Consider the following 19,176-nt stretch of genomic DNA (forward strand, 5'->3'; position numbering starts at 1 on the left):
CAGCCTCAAGTGGGTGGCGGGTCAGTGTGGCAGTATAGGTAAGCCTAACCCACCACCCCTCGCTCAGCCCGGCAACGTGTGCGTGCTGGATGGGAGAGGGGGAGAGGGATCAAGGGGCTGCTGCGGATGGACAAGTTCCCCCCCCCCTCCACCCCATGTGTGCGTGCTGGATGAGAGAGGGGGAGAGGGATCAAGGGGCTGCTGCGGATGGACAAGTTCCCCACCCCCACCCACATCCCCCCCCCCCCCCGGCTTTCTGCAGTTGGGCCCGAGAGGTGGCGAAACGTAACCATGAGGTTCCTTCCGTTTTAATGAGAAGTCTCGTCTCGCCAGTGCCACGGGACACCCAGACAAACAGGGCACAGACAGGATGCGCTTCCCGGGCTCGTGCCCCCCCCCCCCCCCGAGGAGACATGCGCACTAGCGGCAACCCCTCAAACTGCATGAAGAGCAGCCTTGTAGTGGAGACTTCCATTTGTTTGGACCACAAAAATGCTGGGAGGACACTTAAAGAAAAGAAAAAAAAAATCTTGGGAAATAGGGGAAAAAAAACCCATTCTGAATGGACGACTTTAGTGGCGGTGGATGCTGACCCCGGACGGTAGGTGCGCCCGCACGAGTGGACTGGACACGATAAAATCCGGACTATGCACATCATCCGCAGTAAAACCGTGAAGTGAAGAATCTACATGGGGATATAAAAGCTCCATCAGCGCTACAGATGCCAAGGAACAGCCAATTTATTGGACGTGTACCATGATGGTGAAGTCATTGCAGTCACAATGGCAAATTTAAGTATATATTCATCTTTTTATTCATTCTTTTCCGGCTCAAATCAGCCAGCCCACAAACCCACATACACAATTCCAACGAATAGACCCCCCCTGCTCTTGTGAGGAAACCTAATAAAATGAATTTTTCATTCCATCTGCCAAAATCCTGATAAAAATGTGGTTGACATATCCTTCACATTATGCAAGAAGTCTTTCGCGCTTGCCGCTCGTTACCACAAAATAATAATAATAAAAAAAACAAAACAAGTAAGTAAGTACACGGATCAGTCATACGAAACACATCTTGACAGCTGTGGTAACAGTGAAGTAACTGCGGCCACCACAAGCCACTGCCAACCTAACAACAAGCAGGACCATGTGAAACTCTCCACTGTGTCATCACCTCTTCTCCAATCGGAGCGTTTAGAGAGAGAATATGACGCCAGTATGGCATTTGATGATTATGGCATTTGGTAATCCCACTCAGTCAAGTTTAATGGCCCTATCACAGACTGTCTCTGATCCGACTAGTCGGTCTTCTGTGGGGACTCCAGCCTCCAGGCACCTGGTGATATAACGCAGGCGAATGAACACCAGGTCTCGTCCCATCTGCAGCCAGCTCCACACCGGGACCAACTTGGATCCTGGCAAAGCAGAAAGACACACCATTGCAGGCGGCGCTCAACTGCAGGGGAAATTTTCATCGTCCAACAGCGGAAAACTTGACAATTTGCCGACAGCACGACAACTACGGATAGGCTGTAACACAGGGGTGCTAAGCAACTTGAATACACACACTGTGCTTTACTCCCAGAGGTCATTCAGCAGGTCAAAAGACACAAATAGAAAGCAATGAAAAGCAGTATTAAATTACACATTAAAAGGCAGAGTAAACAACACCATTTGGCCATGCCATTTCCTTCATTCCAACGAACTCAAGAGTTTGTATAACAAGGACAAACAAGTTTAGATACACGTGTAAATACTGCGGCTAAACCAACAGGGAGTGATGGATGGTGATATAAATGTGCTGCTTTGCCTTGCAGAAATCCAAATAATTCACATCACTGGAAGTGTGGACAAATACCTGCATTCTGGGTAAAACCTACCTTCTATCTCGGTCCAGTTGACAGCCACTTCCGCTATGGGGGATTTTGAAACACTGGGCGACGTATAGCAGCTCCACATCGAAGGCCCTTCAGCAGAGAACGAAAGAAATGCACCACAGACGGGCGCAGCACCGTCACGATTAATATCTCTTCCTGAACTGTTGCATGAAAAAATGTGTTGTATCGGTGCCAAGGATATTGTCAGACAATGTCAAAAACTTTCCCGTGAATTGGAGACACGAAGGTGAGCAACTGGCAATACAAGGTGGCTTCATAAAATGCCCCTCGGAGCTGTTGCACAGTTTGTGGTGTAATAAAATGAATTGAGTTTTTTTTGGTCAACTGTCTACACAAAATAACCCATAATGACAAGGTTTTTGGAAAGTTTTGCAAGTCCATTACAAAGGTATCTAGCTTTAAGTACTCATCCTTCGTAAAAGTGTGTATCAGTTTTGGCACCTGTAGATTGAGGGACTTTATCACAGAAGTTTGCCATCCTTTCAGATTTGTCTGAGCCGGTTCAAGCTGGACGGCGAGCGCCCATAAACAGCTATCTTTAAATCGTTTCTAAGATCTTTGGTGGGATTCAAGTTTGGGCTTCGGCTTCCGCCACTGAAGGACTTGGACATTCTTGTTGTGAAGCCAACCCAGTGTTGATTTGGCTGTGTGCTCGGGGTCATTGTTTGCCTGTTGGAAGATTAATTGTCTCCCTGATCCAAGTCTTTGGCACTCTGAAGCAGGTTCTCCTCAAGAATTTGTCCATTGCTTGGCTCCAGCCATTGTTAGCCCGAGCTTCCCAGTTGCTGTTGCCTGACACTAGAACGACCGGGATTTCACTCCTACCCAAAATGACCACGGGTCGTCAAAACGCCGCCCGGTTTTTAAACTCTGCATTCTGTCAAGATAAATACCCAGTTGAGATATTAATGCTCTGCATATGTTAGTATGTCTGTTATGAAACTGACACCAAAATTAAAATTCTAACAACTTTAACACTAGTGCAGCGACCAGGACACATACCCACATCAGACTTCCCACCCGCAGACACGGTCAATTGTGTCTGCAGGGATGCCCGACTAACCCGGAGGTAACATGGGGATTCGAACCGGCGATCCCAGGGTTGGCAGGCAACGGAATAGACCACCACGCCACCCGGTCGCCCCGGCACCACTAAATATTTGTGGGTAGAGACTGAATTCTCACCAGCGCTCCACATGGAGAGATGAGAAGGTCTTTAAGGCCGCCTCGCGGGGTGAAGAGCTTGAAGCCGCACTGCGTGTCCTTGATCCCTCTCACACAGAAGAACCACACCAGGAAGTGGAATCCATACATCAGGACAGTGCGAAAGGAAGACCGCTACGACAGAGGCACAGAAATAGCAGCTTACGGTGGGATACAAATGCACATTACTGACACCTTTAACTGTCAGTTACACTTAGGAGGTGGGTATATACTGAAGCATGTTAAGTAATATTGATTGAAAGACAAGGAAAAAAAAAACACGCATACTGACAGACATTTACCTTTGCAACTGACTCCTGCTCCAGGTGAGCTCTGGAGCCACAGGAAATAGCCATGTTTTCCTAAATAAAAAAAAAACAGGCTTCTTAAGTTGTCAAAAAGATGGCGGACATCTATTACCACGGCACACGTTAACAACATGCACTGTTAGTAATATGCAGTAGTCAATGGCTAAGTAAGAGAAGAAAAAAAGAAAACACCCACTGGTTTAGGGTCGAGATCATGAAGGCCTGCCTCAACCTTCTCCAAGTCTGCAAACTTGGTGGCTCCGTCAGCATCGGCCATCAGGATGACCTTCCCTCTGGAGCTCAGCATTCCCTGACAGCCAAACAAATCCAGTCTGGGTCATTTGTGTCACCTTAAATCAGAATTAATTTCCGTGGATGTTACGTTTCCACAGCGAGACACAAATCCTCGGACCTCGTTTCTGATGAACGGATAAACTCCAGAGCAAACAGACTCTCATGGAAAAGAAGAAGAAGTGGACGAGGAACACAATGTGGTGGCAGATAACAACAGACTTACTGAAAGCACTTACTAATGCAGCAATGCAAAAAAGAAAAGTAGACAAGGCAGATGAACATAAAATCAACTTTCGACATATATGTTGTTGTATATTTTCCATTTTAATTCCAAATGTACAAAATTCCGAAAGTACTGAAGATTGTGGGTGTTCAATAGATCCTGTAGCTCCAAATACTGCGACATAGCAGGTGGGTCTACAACCACACAATATGAAAAGTCAAGTGTGTGTTTGGGCGGGGAAGCAATATTTCTCCTTTTACAACTTTACTCCCCCTTTTTCTTGTCCCCCTTTTCTCCTCCAATTGTACTTGGCCTATTACCCCACTCTTCCGAGCCGTCCCGGTTGTTGCTCCACCCCCTCTGCCGATCCGGGGAGGGCTGCAGACTACCACATGCCTCCTCCGATACATGTGAGGAGTTTCACCAGGGGGATGGAGCGCGTGGGAGGATCACGCTATTCCCCCCAGTCCCCCCGAACAGGTGCCCCGACCCGATCAGAGGAGGCGCTAATGGACAGGTACCAACATCCGACTTCCCACCCACAGACATGGCCAATTGTGTCTGTAGGAACGCCTGACCAAGCCGGAGGGAACACGGGGATTCGAACCGCCGATCCCCGTGTTGGTAGGCAACAGAATAGACCGCTATGCCACCCAGACGCCCCTTTACCCTTTGACAACTGTAATTCCAAATATTTTCAAGACATGAATGTTTGTTTTGATGAATGTTTTCAATACATGTTGAGACTTAACAGGTCTACGTGTGACCCCTGACTCTTGTACCAGACTCATTCAGACAGCAGTGTGACAGCTGGGGTCTCACCATCCTCACAGCCCCTCCTTTGCCTCTGTTCTTCACCAGTGTCAGGATCCGCACTTTGTCTGCACCATACTTTCTTGTGTAGTGTAAGGCAACCTGTGAAGGCGATGTAGCATTGTTGTACATGCATATTAATCAACTGCTTAGTTAAGATGCATAGTCAAATGTTGTGCCCAGTGCAACTGCTATGGGTGAGAAAGTGCGGGGGTCAAGGAAATTTGCTTGAATGTGGATGTAAATTTACAGGACTCGACCATCTTGTTTTAATCTTATTTTCAATCTCTTGTTTTGTGCACGCTGCTACTTACTTAAACATGACAATGTATAATAGTAAAAAACCTTCCTAAGAGTCCTAATAGAAGATGAGGTGGCAGAAAGAAAGAACCTGATTGGTTCGCTGACTATAATACAATGGGTTTTTCCCTGCCCTCTCTGTAACAGTATTAAACAGCGTGAAAAGGTAGCGCAGCTCAAATTTTCAAGTCAAGGAGGATGAAATACTCACATTTCACTCCTGTCTACCGAAAAGACGTGGAACGCAACTCAGTGCTGCCTGCTGCTGGCGACCATCCCGGCTGGTCGGTTTCTGAGGCTCAAATGCAACTGCCCAGGTCTTGATGACTTTCGCTCCCAAAAAAACCCCATCATGGCTACTCGGTTCAAGGAAAGAGATTATCCCTCCCATGCTACTCAGAAAGCCACACAACGTGCCAACGCCACCTCTCGTTCTGATCTCATATCCAATACGCAAAAACAAGGAACCCAAGCCGGGCTGGTTTCTCTACAGAATATAATCATTGTGTGTCACAAATAAAAGAGACACTCAAGCAACACCGACACGCGCTTCAAGCAGAACAATCTTTGAAGGACTTCTGCAAACCCCACCCCTGTTCTCATCCAGGAGAGCACCTATAGTTAAAAACATTATCATGTGCAAAAATATGACTCAAAACAAGACCACATGGCTGACAACAACTGGCATCTATAGATGTGGTAACTGTGTCTGCTGCAACAGCCATCCATCCATCCATCCATTGTCTTAACCGCTTATCCTGCTCTCAGGGTCGCGGGCATGCTGGAGCCTATCCCAGCAGTCACTGGGCTGCAGGCGAGGAGACACCCTGGACAGGGCCGCCAGGCCATCACAGGGCCAGCACACACACTCACACCTAGGGACAATTTAGTATAGTCGATTCACCTGACCTACACATCTTTTGACTGTGGGAGGAAACCAGAGCCAGTGTTGTAGTCGAGTCGCTAAACCTCGAGTCCGAGTCCCCAGTGTTCGAGTCCAAGTCCCCAAAGAAGAGTCCGGGTAGAGTCCGAGTCAAGTCCTCATTACCTGAGTCCAAGTCCGAGTCATATCGAGGTTGAGTCTGAGTCGAGTTCCAGGATGGGCTCCAGTGCTCCACTCTGGCACCGTAAAACAGCTGCCATACAAATAAAAAAGGTCGCCATGAAACAAAAAGACACAGCTGTCACCATTTCAAAGAGAGTTTATTTACTTTGTGACACAACAGCCAAACAAATGCACTCGCAAGCATGTGCACACACACCAGTGTTGTAGTCGAGTCACTAAACCGAGTCCGAGTCGAGTCCCGAGTCCCCAGTGTTCGAGTCTGAGTCCAAGCCATCAGTGCTCAAGTCCAAGTCGAGTCACGAGTCCTGAAACTCAGGACTCGAGTCCGAGTCCTGGACTCGAGTACTACAACACTGACCGGATTACCCAGAGGAAACCCACGCAGACACGGAGAGAACATGCAAACTCCACACAGAGGATGACCCGGGACGGCCTCCAAGGTTGGACTACCCCGGGGCTCGAACCCAGGACTTTCTTGCAGTGAGGCGACTGCACTAACCACTGCGCCACCATGCCGCCCCAGCTGCAACAATACCATGAATATGAAATCAGGAACTTATTAATTCTAAGTTTACATTTTGGACAAACAAAACAACCCCTTAAACAACAAATACTGGAGATCAAAACTGCAATCCATAACGACAATATGGATTATGTAACTGCAAAACATTATGTTGAAACAAGTCACGGTTCACCCTCTCCATTAAAATTCTGTGGGATTGAGAAAGCCACGACGCCTATTAGAGGTGGTGATGTTTTAAAGAAACTGGTGCAGAGAGAAACGTTTTGGATACACATACTCAACACTATGACTCCAAATTAACGATGACTTCATCTTAAAACGCTTTTTAAGTTGGGACTGTTTTGAAACCCACAAATATGAATGTTACCACTGACCAATTAAGGTTGCAGAATCAACCTTAAGATCATCCTATAATAGAAAATGAATGAGATTTACTGAAATGTCCCTTGATTGCCATCTATTGTATGGTCTTAATAGTGAATCAATGATGGCCAGCAGTGTTTTGTGAAGCTTCATATTATATGTAACGGGGTTCAAACCAAATTTAACAATATACTTGTGACTGGCCCCTGTACCTAGAACCATGGCCGGGTTGTCACTCTTCTATGATGAACCATTTCCAGCACTTTTCAATTACAAATTATTTCAGAATTACCAACCATAGGTCATTTGACCGCCATTGGCTGGGCATGTTGGGACAGCACTCGAGGCAGGGGGAAAAAGCCGCTACTTTTGACGAGGTGATGAGTGCGCGCGCTTTGGGCCTAGCCTTGATGCAGCAGAGACACAAATACACTAAATACAATGCACAATGTTGTATTTTTTTTTCCCCAAAGAGTCAAACAACCAACAGAACCCAGTACAATTAGCTAAAAACTGTGTGCTCACTGTTGAAGTGAGCACACACATTCATTCATTATTTTCTCCCAATAGTTAGCTGTGGTTAGCATAGCTTGTGCCACTGGGTGTGTCACCAGTCAAAAACCAGAGAGGGAGGTGGAGCTAAATGATACGGGTTACCTAGGTGACCAGCCGTATATTTGAGCCAGGAATGCCTACGAGAGAGCACAACAGCCAATGACACAGCATGGTGATCAGGAAACCGCTGTATGCTTGTAGCCTACATGGAGAGTGATGATTGAACAGGAAGAAGGTGTATCAAGCATGGCCCAGTGCTCCAGATGTATAACAATGGTATCGGGTGAACTTTGTGATAACAGAGCACACAAGGCTCCAACTCAGACGTGCCAGTAGGCTAAAGCCAAGCACTTTTAAGGACCTTTTTGTTTGGTAAATCCAAGCAATTTCCATCCATCCATCCATTATCTGAACTGCTTATCCTGCTCTCAGGGTCACGGGGATGCTGGAGCCTATTCCAGCATTCATTGGGCAGCAGGTGGGGAGACACCCTGGACAGGCCGCCAGACCATCAAAGGGCCGATACAAACACACACACATTCATACCTAGGGACAATTTAGTACGGCCGATTCACCTGACCTACATGTCTTTGGACTGTGGGAGGAAACCGGAGAGCCCCGGAGGAAACCCACGCAGACACGGGGAGAACATGCAAACTCCACACAGAGGACAGCCCGGGACGATCCCCAAGGATGGACTACCCCGGGGCTCGAACCCAGGACCTTCTTGCTGTGAGGCGACTGCGCTAACCAGTGCGCCACCGTGCTGCCCCAAGCACTTTCAAGTTCTTGATTTTTTTTTTTAGTCCAAGCACTTTCCAGACCCGTGGCAACCCTGCCATGGGATAAGAAAAGTGATTGGTTCCTAAATAATTGGGTCCAACTCCCAACAACCCCCAGCTGTGTATTAACTGCCCTTGTGTATATTACAGAGTTGAACCTATATACTTCAAACGCTCTGATGAAGACTCTGTGCTGAAACCCGTGTTTTTCTATTGTGATGTGAGCCATAGAAACAAGTGAAATGTTGTCCGCCTTGACTTGAGAATTTGAGATGTGCAACCTTTTCACATTTTGTGGAATATGCTCATTGGACTTTGGGTTTTAGCACTCCACTGAGAATCCATTGTTGAAACAAAACCACCTTGTCCAATACCCTTATTTGAATATTTCACTGGGTAATTTCGTCCTAATTTCATCAGGCAAACAATATGTACTGTGCTATAAGGATGGCATGTCCTTGAACGTAACAGAGTTCATAAATAATTACGAGTTCTTTCTACTTGCATTACTTCAATATAGTGCTACTTTCAAATATTTCTGGGTTGAAATGTTTTTCTTTGGAAAACCTATCTATGAAAAAGGGTGAAAAATGTTACCTCTGTGGTTTTGTCCTTGCTTCCATCGTCGACCACAATGACTTCATAAGTAAATAAGGGGTGCAGTTTCTGTACCAAAAAAAATGAACAGAAGTGGGATTTGAGTCACAAAGGGCAGTTTTTAAGTAGCATGCTGCCCTCTAGTGGTCACTTTAATAACACGTGATTACAGCCTTCTCATTTGTCAGCGAACATCTTAATTGGACACGGTGGGGAAATATGTCACTCATCAGTTACTGAATTTACTTTCTCCCTGTATTGATGACACTGACACTGTAGGGGTAAGCACTGACCTGTCTCTTCTCTAGGTACTCCATAGCCTCGTCCATCATTACAGGCACTGAAATGACATTAACTTCTGTTATCTTACGTGAGTGTAAAATAACCATGGCCTTGCAGGCTGGGGGGGGGGGCATTGGATTTGAAACACAGCAAACTGTTAAATGTTAGTCCTCGAGAACAAGGTGGTGGAACATTCCTCAGTCAGCACAAAGTAAACTGCTGTATTTGAACACCGAAGTTTCAAAGAGCCACGCCAGGGGGGCTCTTGACAAAGACGATTTCAACAGCGCTTATCTCTAATTATACAGTCTGTCTTGTACCCCTCCAGAGCAGTCTTGGAAGACTGTAATTTCAAAGTCATAACCACACAATTTAAAAGTAATGTCTTCCTAAATAATTGTACAGGCAAGGCTAAGTTATTTGTTGGTAATTTCCCCACAGGTTAGAGCGTGTCCTCGCATACTTTATGCCGAGACCAGACTACACAATATTTTTGTCTTTCATGATGGTCACCATGTCAGATTAGGCAATCACAGAGTCATAAATTCTTGCTGTGTCTTGGATGGGGGAGACTGGCAACACTACAAGTATGACCCCGACCAATCATCGTATGCTGCCTTTCACAATCTTGCGCGAGCTCACAGGTCGTCTCATCGGGGAGGAGGGTCAAGCATGGCTACAGAACCGCTATGTGTGATGCTGGTGGTCTTGCTGTTCCGAAAAAAAAAGAAAAGAAACGAAAAACGACTGTGGGCGCTGTTGCGGCTAGCGCTACTGGGGAATGATAACCCAGCATAGCATAACCAGCTACTCCCAGCTGAAGCCCCTCTGCCATTTCTCACCAACATTTTAGCCTCTCTTTTTTGACTCCGTCATGGTCCTCCCTTGAGGAAACGTCAAAAAGGCCTGCAGGGGTGTTGTTGCCACTGCTCAACGAACCTTGTCTTTCTCTTTGCCATGTTTACAGATGTGCACCAGAGAGCACTCTGTCATCATATTGGCCAATGTCAAGGATCACGTCGTAGGAGTCGTCAAACTAGGCAGGGAAATGCAAAAAATGGTGACATGCTAGACTTTTCGTCGGGGTGTCGTGGGGCGTCCCAAACACCACATCGCTGTTCTTCGATTATGTCACACTACACGGGGTCAAGACGCCTGTTCGTCATGCCTGACGTTCATAATCGGGCCCGATGCTGGAAATTTGTCGGCGATGACAAAGTCGTGTCAAAATCAGCCTAAGTTGGCGTCCGGGTAGCATGGCGGTCTATTCTGTTGCCTACCAACACGGGGATCCCGGTTCGAATCCCGTGTTACCTCTGGCCTTGTCGGGCGTCCCTACCGACACAATTGGCCGTGTATGCAGGAGGGAAGCCGGGTGTGGGTATGTGTCCTGGTCACTGCACTAGCGCCTCCTCTGGTCGGTTGGGGTGCCTGTTCAGGTGGGAGGGGGAATGAATAGCGTAACCCTCCCACATGCTACGTCCCCCTCGCGAAACTCCTCACTGTCAGGTGAAAAGAAGCAGCTTGCAACTCCACATGTATCGGAGGAGGCATGTGGTAGTCTGCAGCCCTCCCTGGATCAGCAGATGGGGTGGAGCAGCAACTGGGACGGCTCGGAAGAGTTGGGTAATTGGCCAGATACAATTGGGGAGAAAAAAAAGGGGGGGGGGTCGGGCTAAATTCAAATAGTTTGATCCCGGCATTAGGCAGAAGGCAGGGTGATAACTTGAACGAATATTTACTCCATAACTAACTGACACACACAGTAACTAGAGTGTCACTCGGGCCGCATATTTTTGCCGAACCCGGCCTGAGCCCGACGCAGTTAATGTAAGCTGAAGCCCTGAAATGCCCCCATACCATCAATTTCCCAGCATGGTTTTTGGCAGCTTTAAACTCCCCCGATGACACATTTTGTTTGACGTCCTCTATCCTTAGCTAGGCTGCATTTGCTGCCTGAAATAGCCTACGTGTTGTGTTCAGCACCGTCACCCCAGCACTATCCATCCATCCATTACCCAAATTCGCTTATCCTGCTCTCAGGGTCGCTGGAGCCCATCCCAGCAGTCATTGGGCGGCAGGTGGGGAGACACCCTGGACAGGCTGCCAGGCCATCACACAGGGCCGACGCCCCCCCCCCCCCCACACACCTAGGGACAATTTAGTATGGCCGATTCACCTGACCTACATGTCTTTGGACTGCGGGAGGAAACTGGAGCCCCCGGAGGAAACCCACGCAGACATGGGGAGAACATGCAAACTCCACACAGAGGACGACCCCCAAGGTTGGACTACCCCGGGGCTCGAACCCAGGACCTTCCTGCTGTGAGGCGACTGCGCTAACCACTGCGCCACTGTGCCGCCCAGCACTATATTTTCACTAAAAATAATTTGAAGCCTACGTGACCCAACCCCACCCAAACATAATTTCTAAATTTTTGTCCAATCCGGACCTCATGGGTCCCGACGAGCTTGGGTCGGGTATCCACCCTCTAACAGTAACACACACCCACTCACATGAGAGTACGAACTGGAGTCTAAATGGGACTACCAGTGGTGAGGACGGGATTACCTACAGGCCAATTAGAATCACCAATTCATGTGAAAGGCTTGCTTTTTAAATCGCTGTAGGAAACCAGAGTGAATGCCAAAAAAAGAGGTGAGAAAGTTATCAGCACACTTGAGTAAGGGCTCCCTTGTTTTATTAAATAATGTTTCCAAGAGTATAGTCCTCCTTAACAAGGGCAAACACCCATGTAAAGGAAATGGAGGACACCGTAAACCCACAAACTCCACACAAAAGAACTTGGGTTAACACCAGGCAACCACAGCCATTTGTAGATGGTGCTGAGGAAGACAGATGTTGGATGCAAACCAAATATTGGCTACTATAATAATATTATATTTATAATCACAATTACAGAATGATTAGTATTCCATAAAATAAAAAGGGGCAGGGTTGGTGCAGTTAACAGCTTCACAATGAAAATGCTTTTGCAATTTACCCAATATTCTTGGAAAACCATCATGAGTGAAGCTCGTTTGGATTTTAACAATTCTGATGCCGATCCCGATTCTGCTTATTGATTCTGGTTCTTAACGAGTCTCAATTCCGATTCTTTGAGGGGCTCAGTCAAAACAGGTCATATGCTAATTTCACAATTATTATTTTTTAAAAACCTTACAGAAGTCATATTCAATTATATTCATATTCACAATTGACTTCATACAGTTGATGGAGCCTGTAAATTAATCTCATATAGTTTAATTTGGTTGCCGTTTTTAAATATGATTCAATAATAATCTGTTTTCTTTTTTCATTCACTGTGCTGTAACTGTTAACACTGAAACCCATCGAAATGACAACATGCCAACAGCCTAAAAACCAATTAATTTACTGTTTAGGGAGCTGCAGCCCATGTGGGAGTTGATGAGAGAGAAGTAGGAATGACTGTGTGAATGTTCATTAACAAATTTTTTTTTTAAGTATTTGCACAAATTTTTAGCAATTCGATGAAGTGTATAGCTAGTTTGCTGTCTCGCTGTTAAGAATAAGACAAACATTATTTAATTTTCACTTTTCCGATTACAGTGATGTGCTGGCTGTTGGCCGAGGGTCGACTGAGGGGGACGAGGCATGTGAGGGAGAGGGAGAATGGCACAACATGTCAAACACGGTGGCGCAACACGTCAAACATGGTGCACTCGTTGATTTGTATCCCATGCTGACGAAGGCATTTTGTCATGTCAGTAGTGCATCCTCCCTTGCACCAAATACGTTTGGCACAGGTGTTACACTGTGCCAACCCGTCTTTTTTTCCAACAAAATGACGCCACGCTTTTGAGCTCTTGCTGCAGTCCATGATGGCGCACGGCTCTGCCTAGACTCGAGCCCTCGCTACTCTTACTGATCTTCCCACTAAACAAAAACCAAACGTATCGCTTTGTGCAGCATCGTCCAGTCCAAAAAGAGCACCGGTGTGTTGCTTAGGAGACGGGAAGACATGCACGCATTCAACTCGCATGACTATAGGGGCAGCCGTGCAGACGAATAGCCAGGTCCTGGTACTGAAACTGAAACTAGCGTGAGTGAAATAGGAACCAATAAGCGGTATTGAAATTAAAACTTCTTAATGATTCCTTTGGAATTGGAATTTTGGAACCGGTTCGAACTTGGAACCGGTTCTCGATGCCCAACCCTAATCAACATCAAAGTGCATTTCTAAATGGAGAGCGCCGAGAAGCGGTTTAGAACGCCATCTTTACATTTCTTACGGTTTTCATCCATGAACTTAACACCGTGTTGTTAAGTCTAAGGCACGCCGTACTCCGATAAGCAGCTCACACTACGGGTGAAGCTCACACCAGTTACATGACTCCAGAGAGGTATTGTATATAATGTAATAACCACTGTCATATACATCACCCACTTCGGAGTTCCTCATTATAGGCTGGGATTACGACGGAGAGCTCCCTGGAGTGGGGATCGTGTAGGCTGGGGAAGGGCTCCTTCTCCCCCGTGTCAGTGATGAAGTATTTCTCCTTCTCATGACGTTTCACATCTATCATAGTAGCCGTGACATGTGCTATTACAAACACCTGAAAAGGGAGGTGGATGAGAAAAGACGGTTGGTTGCTTAGTCCAGAACCCTTTTCAGCCTGGACTGACTGTGCCGGGACATAAACTACATACATACATTTTTAAACTGGCAAATCACAAGAGTTGGTTCTGCTCTGGAGCAGTGCTAGAATGACATTTCAGGGTGAGCAACTCATTCATAGTTCTTGGCCTCGATCAAAACAACTGCAGTGTTACAAGCAGTGACGATTCAACTGCTTTGAACACTGCAATCATCAAGAGACCAACTCAGCCTGGGCTGAAGAAGTCCATACCGGTGCAGTGATGGTGTAAATGTAGTGCTATTGACAACTCTGTGCAGCAGTACAAAACACATCCATTGACAGTCCACAACCTCAAAAAGCGAGACAAAGACTGTGATTGTGCATTCTACCATCTTTACCTGAACCTTTACTGGGGGGGGGGGGGTTATGAGGGGCATTACAGCAATGACAGATCTGCAAAAACGACAGACTGTTACCGACCCCCCCCCTCCCTAATAGCAGGAAGACCCAGCTAGTGTTTTACATACCGCAATCAATCCGGCCGCTGCCAACGCAACCGAGCCCTGGACCACATCACATATGAAATCCATCCTCCATGCCCTGGCACCACTGACGAGACACACCAACAACTCGCTGCGGCTAGCTAAGACAGGCTAGCCCAGCGTTAGCTCCTCGACCCGTCTGTGCCTCTCCCCGTCTTCGAGCCGGTCTCGGAGCTCCTCCGGGCCGCGCAGATGTTTTGAGGGGAACGCGGAAAGCAACACCGTTTATGATCCCGTTCCGCTGCGGACGCGGCGCACCGAAGCCCACTCCCAATCACAACCGAACACAACCACGCCGACGCGGAAGTGCCCGCGTCCTTCCGGAACACGTCATCGTTCTCAGACGACAGCGTATCCGGCCGAGCCACGCGCGCGAGCGCGAGATATAAACGGCGCCCCCTAGGGAATGACGGCGTGACTGCAAAGCGCCCGTAGCGTGGAGGTGAAGGACTTTCCGCTTTACGGCGCTGTAATGTGTTACGACTATCTTACTCATATATTTTCGTAATGTGTGTGTGTGTGTGTGTGTGTGTGTGTGGGTGGGTGTGGGTGTGTGTGTGTGTGTGTGTGTGTTAGTGTAGATAGATCCTAATTCTTTTTGGAGGTGGTAGGTATTGTTCCAGAGAGGACCAGAAAAATAGCAGAAAATTAAAATAACTGTAAAAATTATGCAAAATATGCATGTTCTAAAAATGGCTAAAAACCACTTTTCTCGGCATTTCAGATGATTCTGAGCATTTGGGGGGAGGGAGTTGGAGTGGGGGGGGTTAGGGCAGGGGGAAGGTGGTTAGCTGGCAGGATGAAGAGGAGGGAGATTTAGACGGGTGGATAACCAAACCGCTACATTGTAGCGGGGTTCTTCTAGTAAATACCTCATATTCTCAAACAGCACACAGTGTGAAGGTAAAATTATAATTGTTTGCAAAAGGCAGGGCTGTTTAAGTGCGAGGCAATTTCTCAGTGAGAGGACGTCTGGACCATAAATCATCGCACACTCTGTATTGTTCATTTATTTTGCCATATCTGATCTACTGCGTGAAGGTACGGGGTAACACCTCCAAAACAAACCTACAACCTACAGGAAAGAGCCATAAGGATCGTTAATGTAGGATATCGTGAACACACCAACACGCTATTTTTCAAGTCAAGTGCCTGGAAGTTCAGGGATTTAGTAGAATTTAACACAGCACAAATAATGTTCAAAGCAAGAAACAATCTACTACCGAGTAATATACAAAAAATATTCTCAGATAGAAAAGGGGAATATAATCTGAGAGGGAAATTAAACTTCAAGAAATTATGTGTTCGAACGACTTTGAAGAGCATGGGACTATATATATATATATATATATATATATATATATATATATATATATATATATATATATATATAATCAAGTGAGTCAAGTAAATTCCTTACGAGACAGTACAAGCCTGTTTCGTGCCATAAGCAATCATCAGCTGATGGATTATTTTGCTCCTTATTTGTTGAGCACTTTCCCTACCATTGTTTCTTTTAAAAAAAGGTATATATATATATATTATGGTGGCACGGTGGCACAGTGGTTAGCGCAGTCGCCTCACAGCAAGAAGGTCCTGAGCCCCGGGGTAGGCCAACCTTGGGGGTCGTCCCGGGTCATCGTCGGTGTGGAGTTTGCATGTTCTCCCCGTGTCTGTGTGGGTTTCCTGTGGGGGCTCCGGTTTCCTCCCACAGTCCAAAGACATGTAAGTCAGGTGAATTGGCCGTACTAAATTGTCCCTAGGTATGAATGTGTGTGTGTGTGTGTGTGTGTGTGTGTGTGTGTGTGTGTGTGTGTGTGTGTGTGTGTGTGTGTGTGTGTGTGTGTGTGTGTGTGTGTGTGTGTGTGTGTGTCGGCCCTGTGATGGCCTGGCAGCCTGTCCAGGGTGTCTCCCCACCTGCCGCTGAATGACTGCTGGAATAGGCTCCAGCATCCCTGCAACTGTGACAGCAGGATAAGCAGTTCAGATAATGGATGGATGGATGGATATTATATTATATTATATTATATCTTAAGGCCAGGAGCATCGGAGGTGGGTTCAAAATCTTCTACCATGGTGTGAATGGGAGGAGAAATGAGGAAGGGGCAATTCTGAAGGAAGAGTATGTCAAGAGTGTGCTGGAGGTGAAGAGAGTGTCGGACGGAGTGATGAGTATGAAGCTGGAAATCGAAGGTGTATTGACGAATGTTATCAGTGCATATGCCCCGCAAGTTGGGTGCGAGATAGAAGAGAAAGAAGAATCCTGGAGTGAGTTGCATGAAGTGGTGGAGAGGGTACCCAAGGGGGAGAGAGTGGTGATTGGAGCGGACTTCAATGGGCATGTTGGTGAAGGGGACAGAGGTGATGAGGAGGTGATGGGTAGGTTTGGTGTCAAGGAGAGGAATGTGGAAGGACAGATGGTGGTCGATTTTGCGAAAAGAATGGAAATGGCTGTGGTGAATACATATTTCAAGAAGAGGGAGGAACACAGGGTGATATATAAGGGTGGAGGAAAGTGCACACATATGGATTATATCTTATGTAGGAGACGCGATCTGAAAGGGATTGGAGACTGCAAGGTGGTGACAGGGAAGAACGTAGCTAGGCAGCATCAGATGGTGGTCTGTAGGATGACTTTGGAGGCCAAAAAGAGGAAGATGGTGAAGGCAGAGCCAAGGATCAAATGGTGGAAGTTGAAGAAGGAAGACTGTTGTGTGGAGTTCAGGCAGGAGTTAAGACAGGCACTGGGTGGTAGTGAAGAGTTGCCGCATGGCTGGACAACCACTGCAGAAATAGTGAGGGAGACAGCTAGGAAGGTACTTGGTGTGTCATCAGGACAGAGGAAGGAAGACAAGGAGACTTGGTGGTGGAATCAGGACGTACAGGAAAGTATACAGAGGAAGAGGTTGGCAAAGAAGTAGGATAGTCAGAGAGATGAAGAAAGTAGACAGGAGTACAAGGAGATGCAGTGTAAAGTGAAGAGAGAGGTGGCAAAGGCAAAGGAAAAGGCGTATGGTGGTATGAGAGGTTAGGCACTGAGGAAGGATAAAAGGACTTGTACCGATTGGCTAGACAGAGGGACCGAGCTGGGAAGGATGTGCAGCAGGTTAGGGTGATGAAGGACAGAGATGGAAATGTGCTGACAAGTGAGGAGAGTGTGTTGAGAAGGTGGAAGGAGTACTTTGAGGGACTGATGAATGAAGAAAATGAGAGAGAGAGAAGGTTGGAGAATGTGGGGATAGTGAATCAGGAAGTGCGGTGGATTAGCAAGGAGGAAGTGAGGGCAGCTATGAAGAGGATGAAGAGTGGAAAAGCAGTTGGTCCTGATGACATACCTGTGGAGGCATGGAGGTGTTTAGGAGAGATGGCAGTGGGATTTTTAACTAGATTGTAACACAATTCTGCAAAGTGAGAGGATGCCTGAGGAGTGGAAAAGAAGTATACTGGTGCCGATTTTCAAGAACAAGGGCGATGTGCAGAACTGTAGCAACTACAGAGGTATAAAGTTGATCAGCCACAGCAGGAAAAAATGGGAAAGAGTAATAGAAGCTAGGTTAAGAGGAGAGATGACGATTAGCGAGCAGTAGTATGGTTTCATGCACCACAGATGTGATGTTTGCTCTGAGAATGTTGATGGAGACGTATAGAGAAGGCCAGAAGGAGTTACACTGTGTCTTTGTAGATTTAGAGAAAGTGTATGACAGGGTGCCGAGAGAGGAGGTGTGGTATTGTATGAGGAAGTCGGGAGTTGTAGAGAAGTTTGTAGGAGTGGTGTGGGATATTTATGAGGGAAGTGTGACAGTGGTGAGGTGTGTGGTTGGAATGACAGATGGATTCAAGGTGGAGGTGGGATTACATCAAGGATCAGCTCTGAGCCTTTTCTTGTTTGCAATGGTGATGGACAGGTTGACGGACTAGATCAGGCAGGAGTCTCCGTGGACTATGATGTTTTCAGATGACATTGTGATCTGTAGTGAGAGTACGGAGCAGGTTGAGGAGAGCCTGGAGAGGTGGAGGTATGCACTGGAGAGAAGAGGAATGAAAGTCAGTGGGAGCTAGATGGAATACATGTGCGTGAATGAGAGGGAGGACAGTGGCATGGTGAGGATGCAAGGAGTGGAGGTGACGAAGGCATACGAGTTTATATACTTGGGGTCAACTGTCCAAAGTAACAGGGAGTCCCAAAGAGAGGTGAAGAAGAGAGTGCAGGCAGGGTGGAGTGGGTGGGGAAGAGTGTCAGGAGTGATTTGTAACAGAAGGGTACCAGCAAGAGTTAAAGGGAAGGTTTACAAGACGGTTGTGAGACCAGCTATGTTATATGGTTTGGAGACAGTGGCACTGATGAAAAGACAGGAGGGGGAGCTGGAGGTGGCAGAGTTGAAGATGATAAGATTTTCATTGGGAGCGATGAAGAAGGACAGGATTAGGAACGAGTATATTAGAGGGACAGCTCAGGTTGGACGGTTTGGAGACAAAGAGAGGCAAGATTGAGATGGCTTGGACATGTGTGGAGAGATGTTGGGTATATTGGGAGAAGGATGAAGAAGACGGAGCTGCCAGGGAAGAGGGAAAAGAGGAAGGCCAAAGAGGAGGTTTATGGATGTGGTGAGAGAGGACATGCAGGTGGCTGGTGTGACAGAGGAAGATGCAGAGGACAGGAAGAGATGGAAACGGATGATCCTCGGTGGCGCCCCCTAACGGGAGCAGCTGAAAGTAGCAGCAGCGAGGCCAGGCAAGGCACATTTGTTTAAATAGCACATTTCCTACCCAAAGGCAACCCAACGTGCTTTACAAAGTACACA

The 19,176-nt window shown here is 46.9% G+C and overlaps 1 protein-coding gene across 1 annotated transcript; it reads right to left on the bottom strand.

Annotated features, from left to right (window-relative positions):
• Window positions 1-869: 869 nt before the first annotated feature.
• Window positions 870-14,689, bottom strand: alg5 (ALG5 dolichyl-phosphate beta-glucosyltransferase). Its single transcript, XM_056284659.1, is given in 13 exon segments — window positions 870-1,339; window positions 1,341-1,417; window positions 1,883-1,922; window positions 1,924-1,969; window positions 3,086-3,132; window positions 3,134-3,238; window positions 3,406-3,465; window positions 3,608-3,721; window positions 4,751-4,843; window positions 8,928-8,996; window positions 9,221-9,267; window positions 13,640-13,808; window positions 14,360-14,689. Coding segments are annotated over 13 exon segments (969 nt in total). The 5' UTR covers window positions 14,423-14,689; the 3' UTR covers window positions 870-1,300.
• Window positions 14,690-19,176: the final 4,487 nt, after the last annotated feature.

Source organism: Lampris incognitus, chromosome 8 (genome assembly GCF_029633865.1).
Source record: "Lampris incognitus isolate fLamInc1 chromosome 8, fLamInc1.hap2, whole genome shotgun sequence".
NCBI classification, from domain to species: Eukaryota; Metazoa; Chordata; class Actinopteri; order Lampriformes; family Lampridae; genus Lampris; species Lampris incognitus.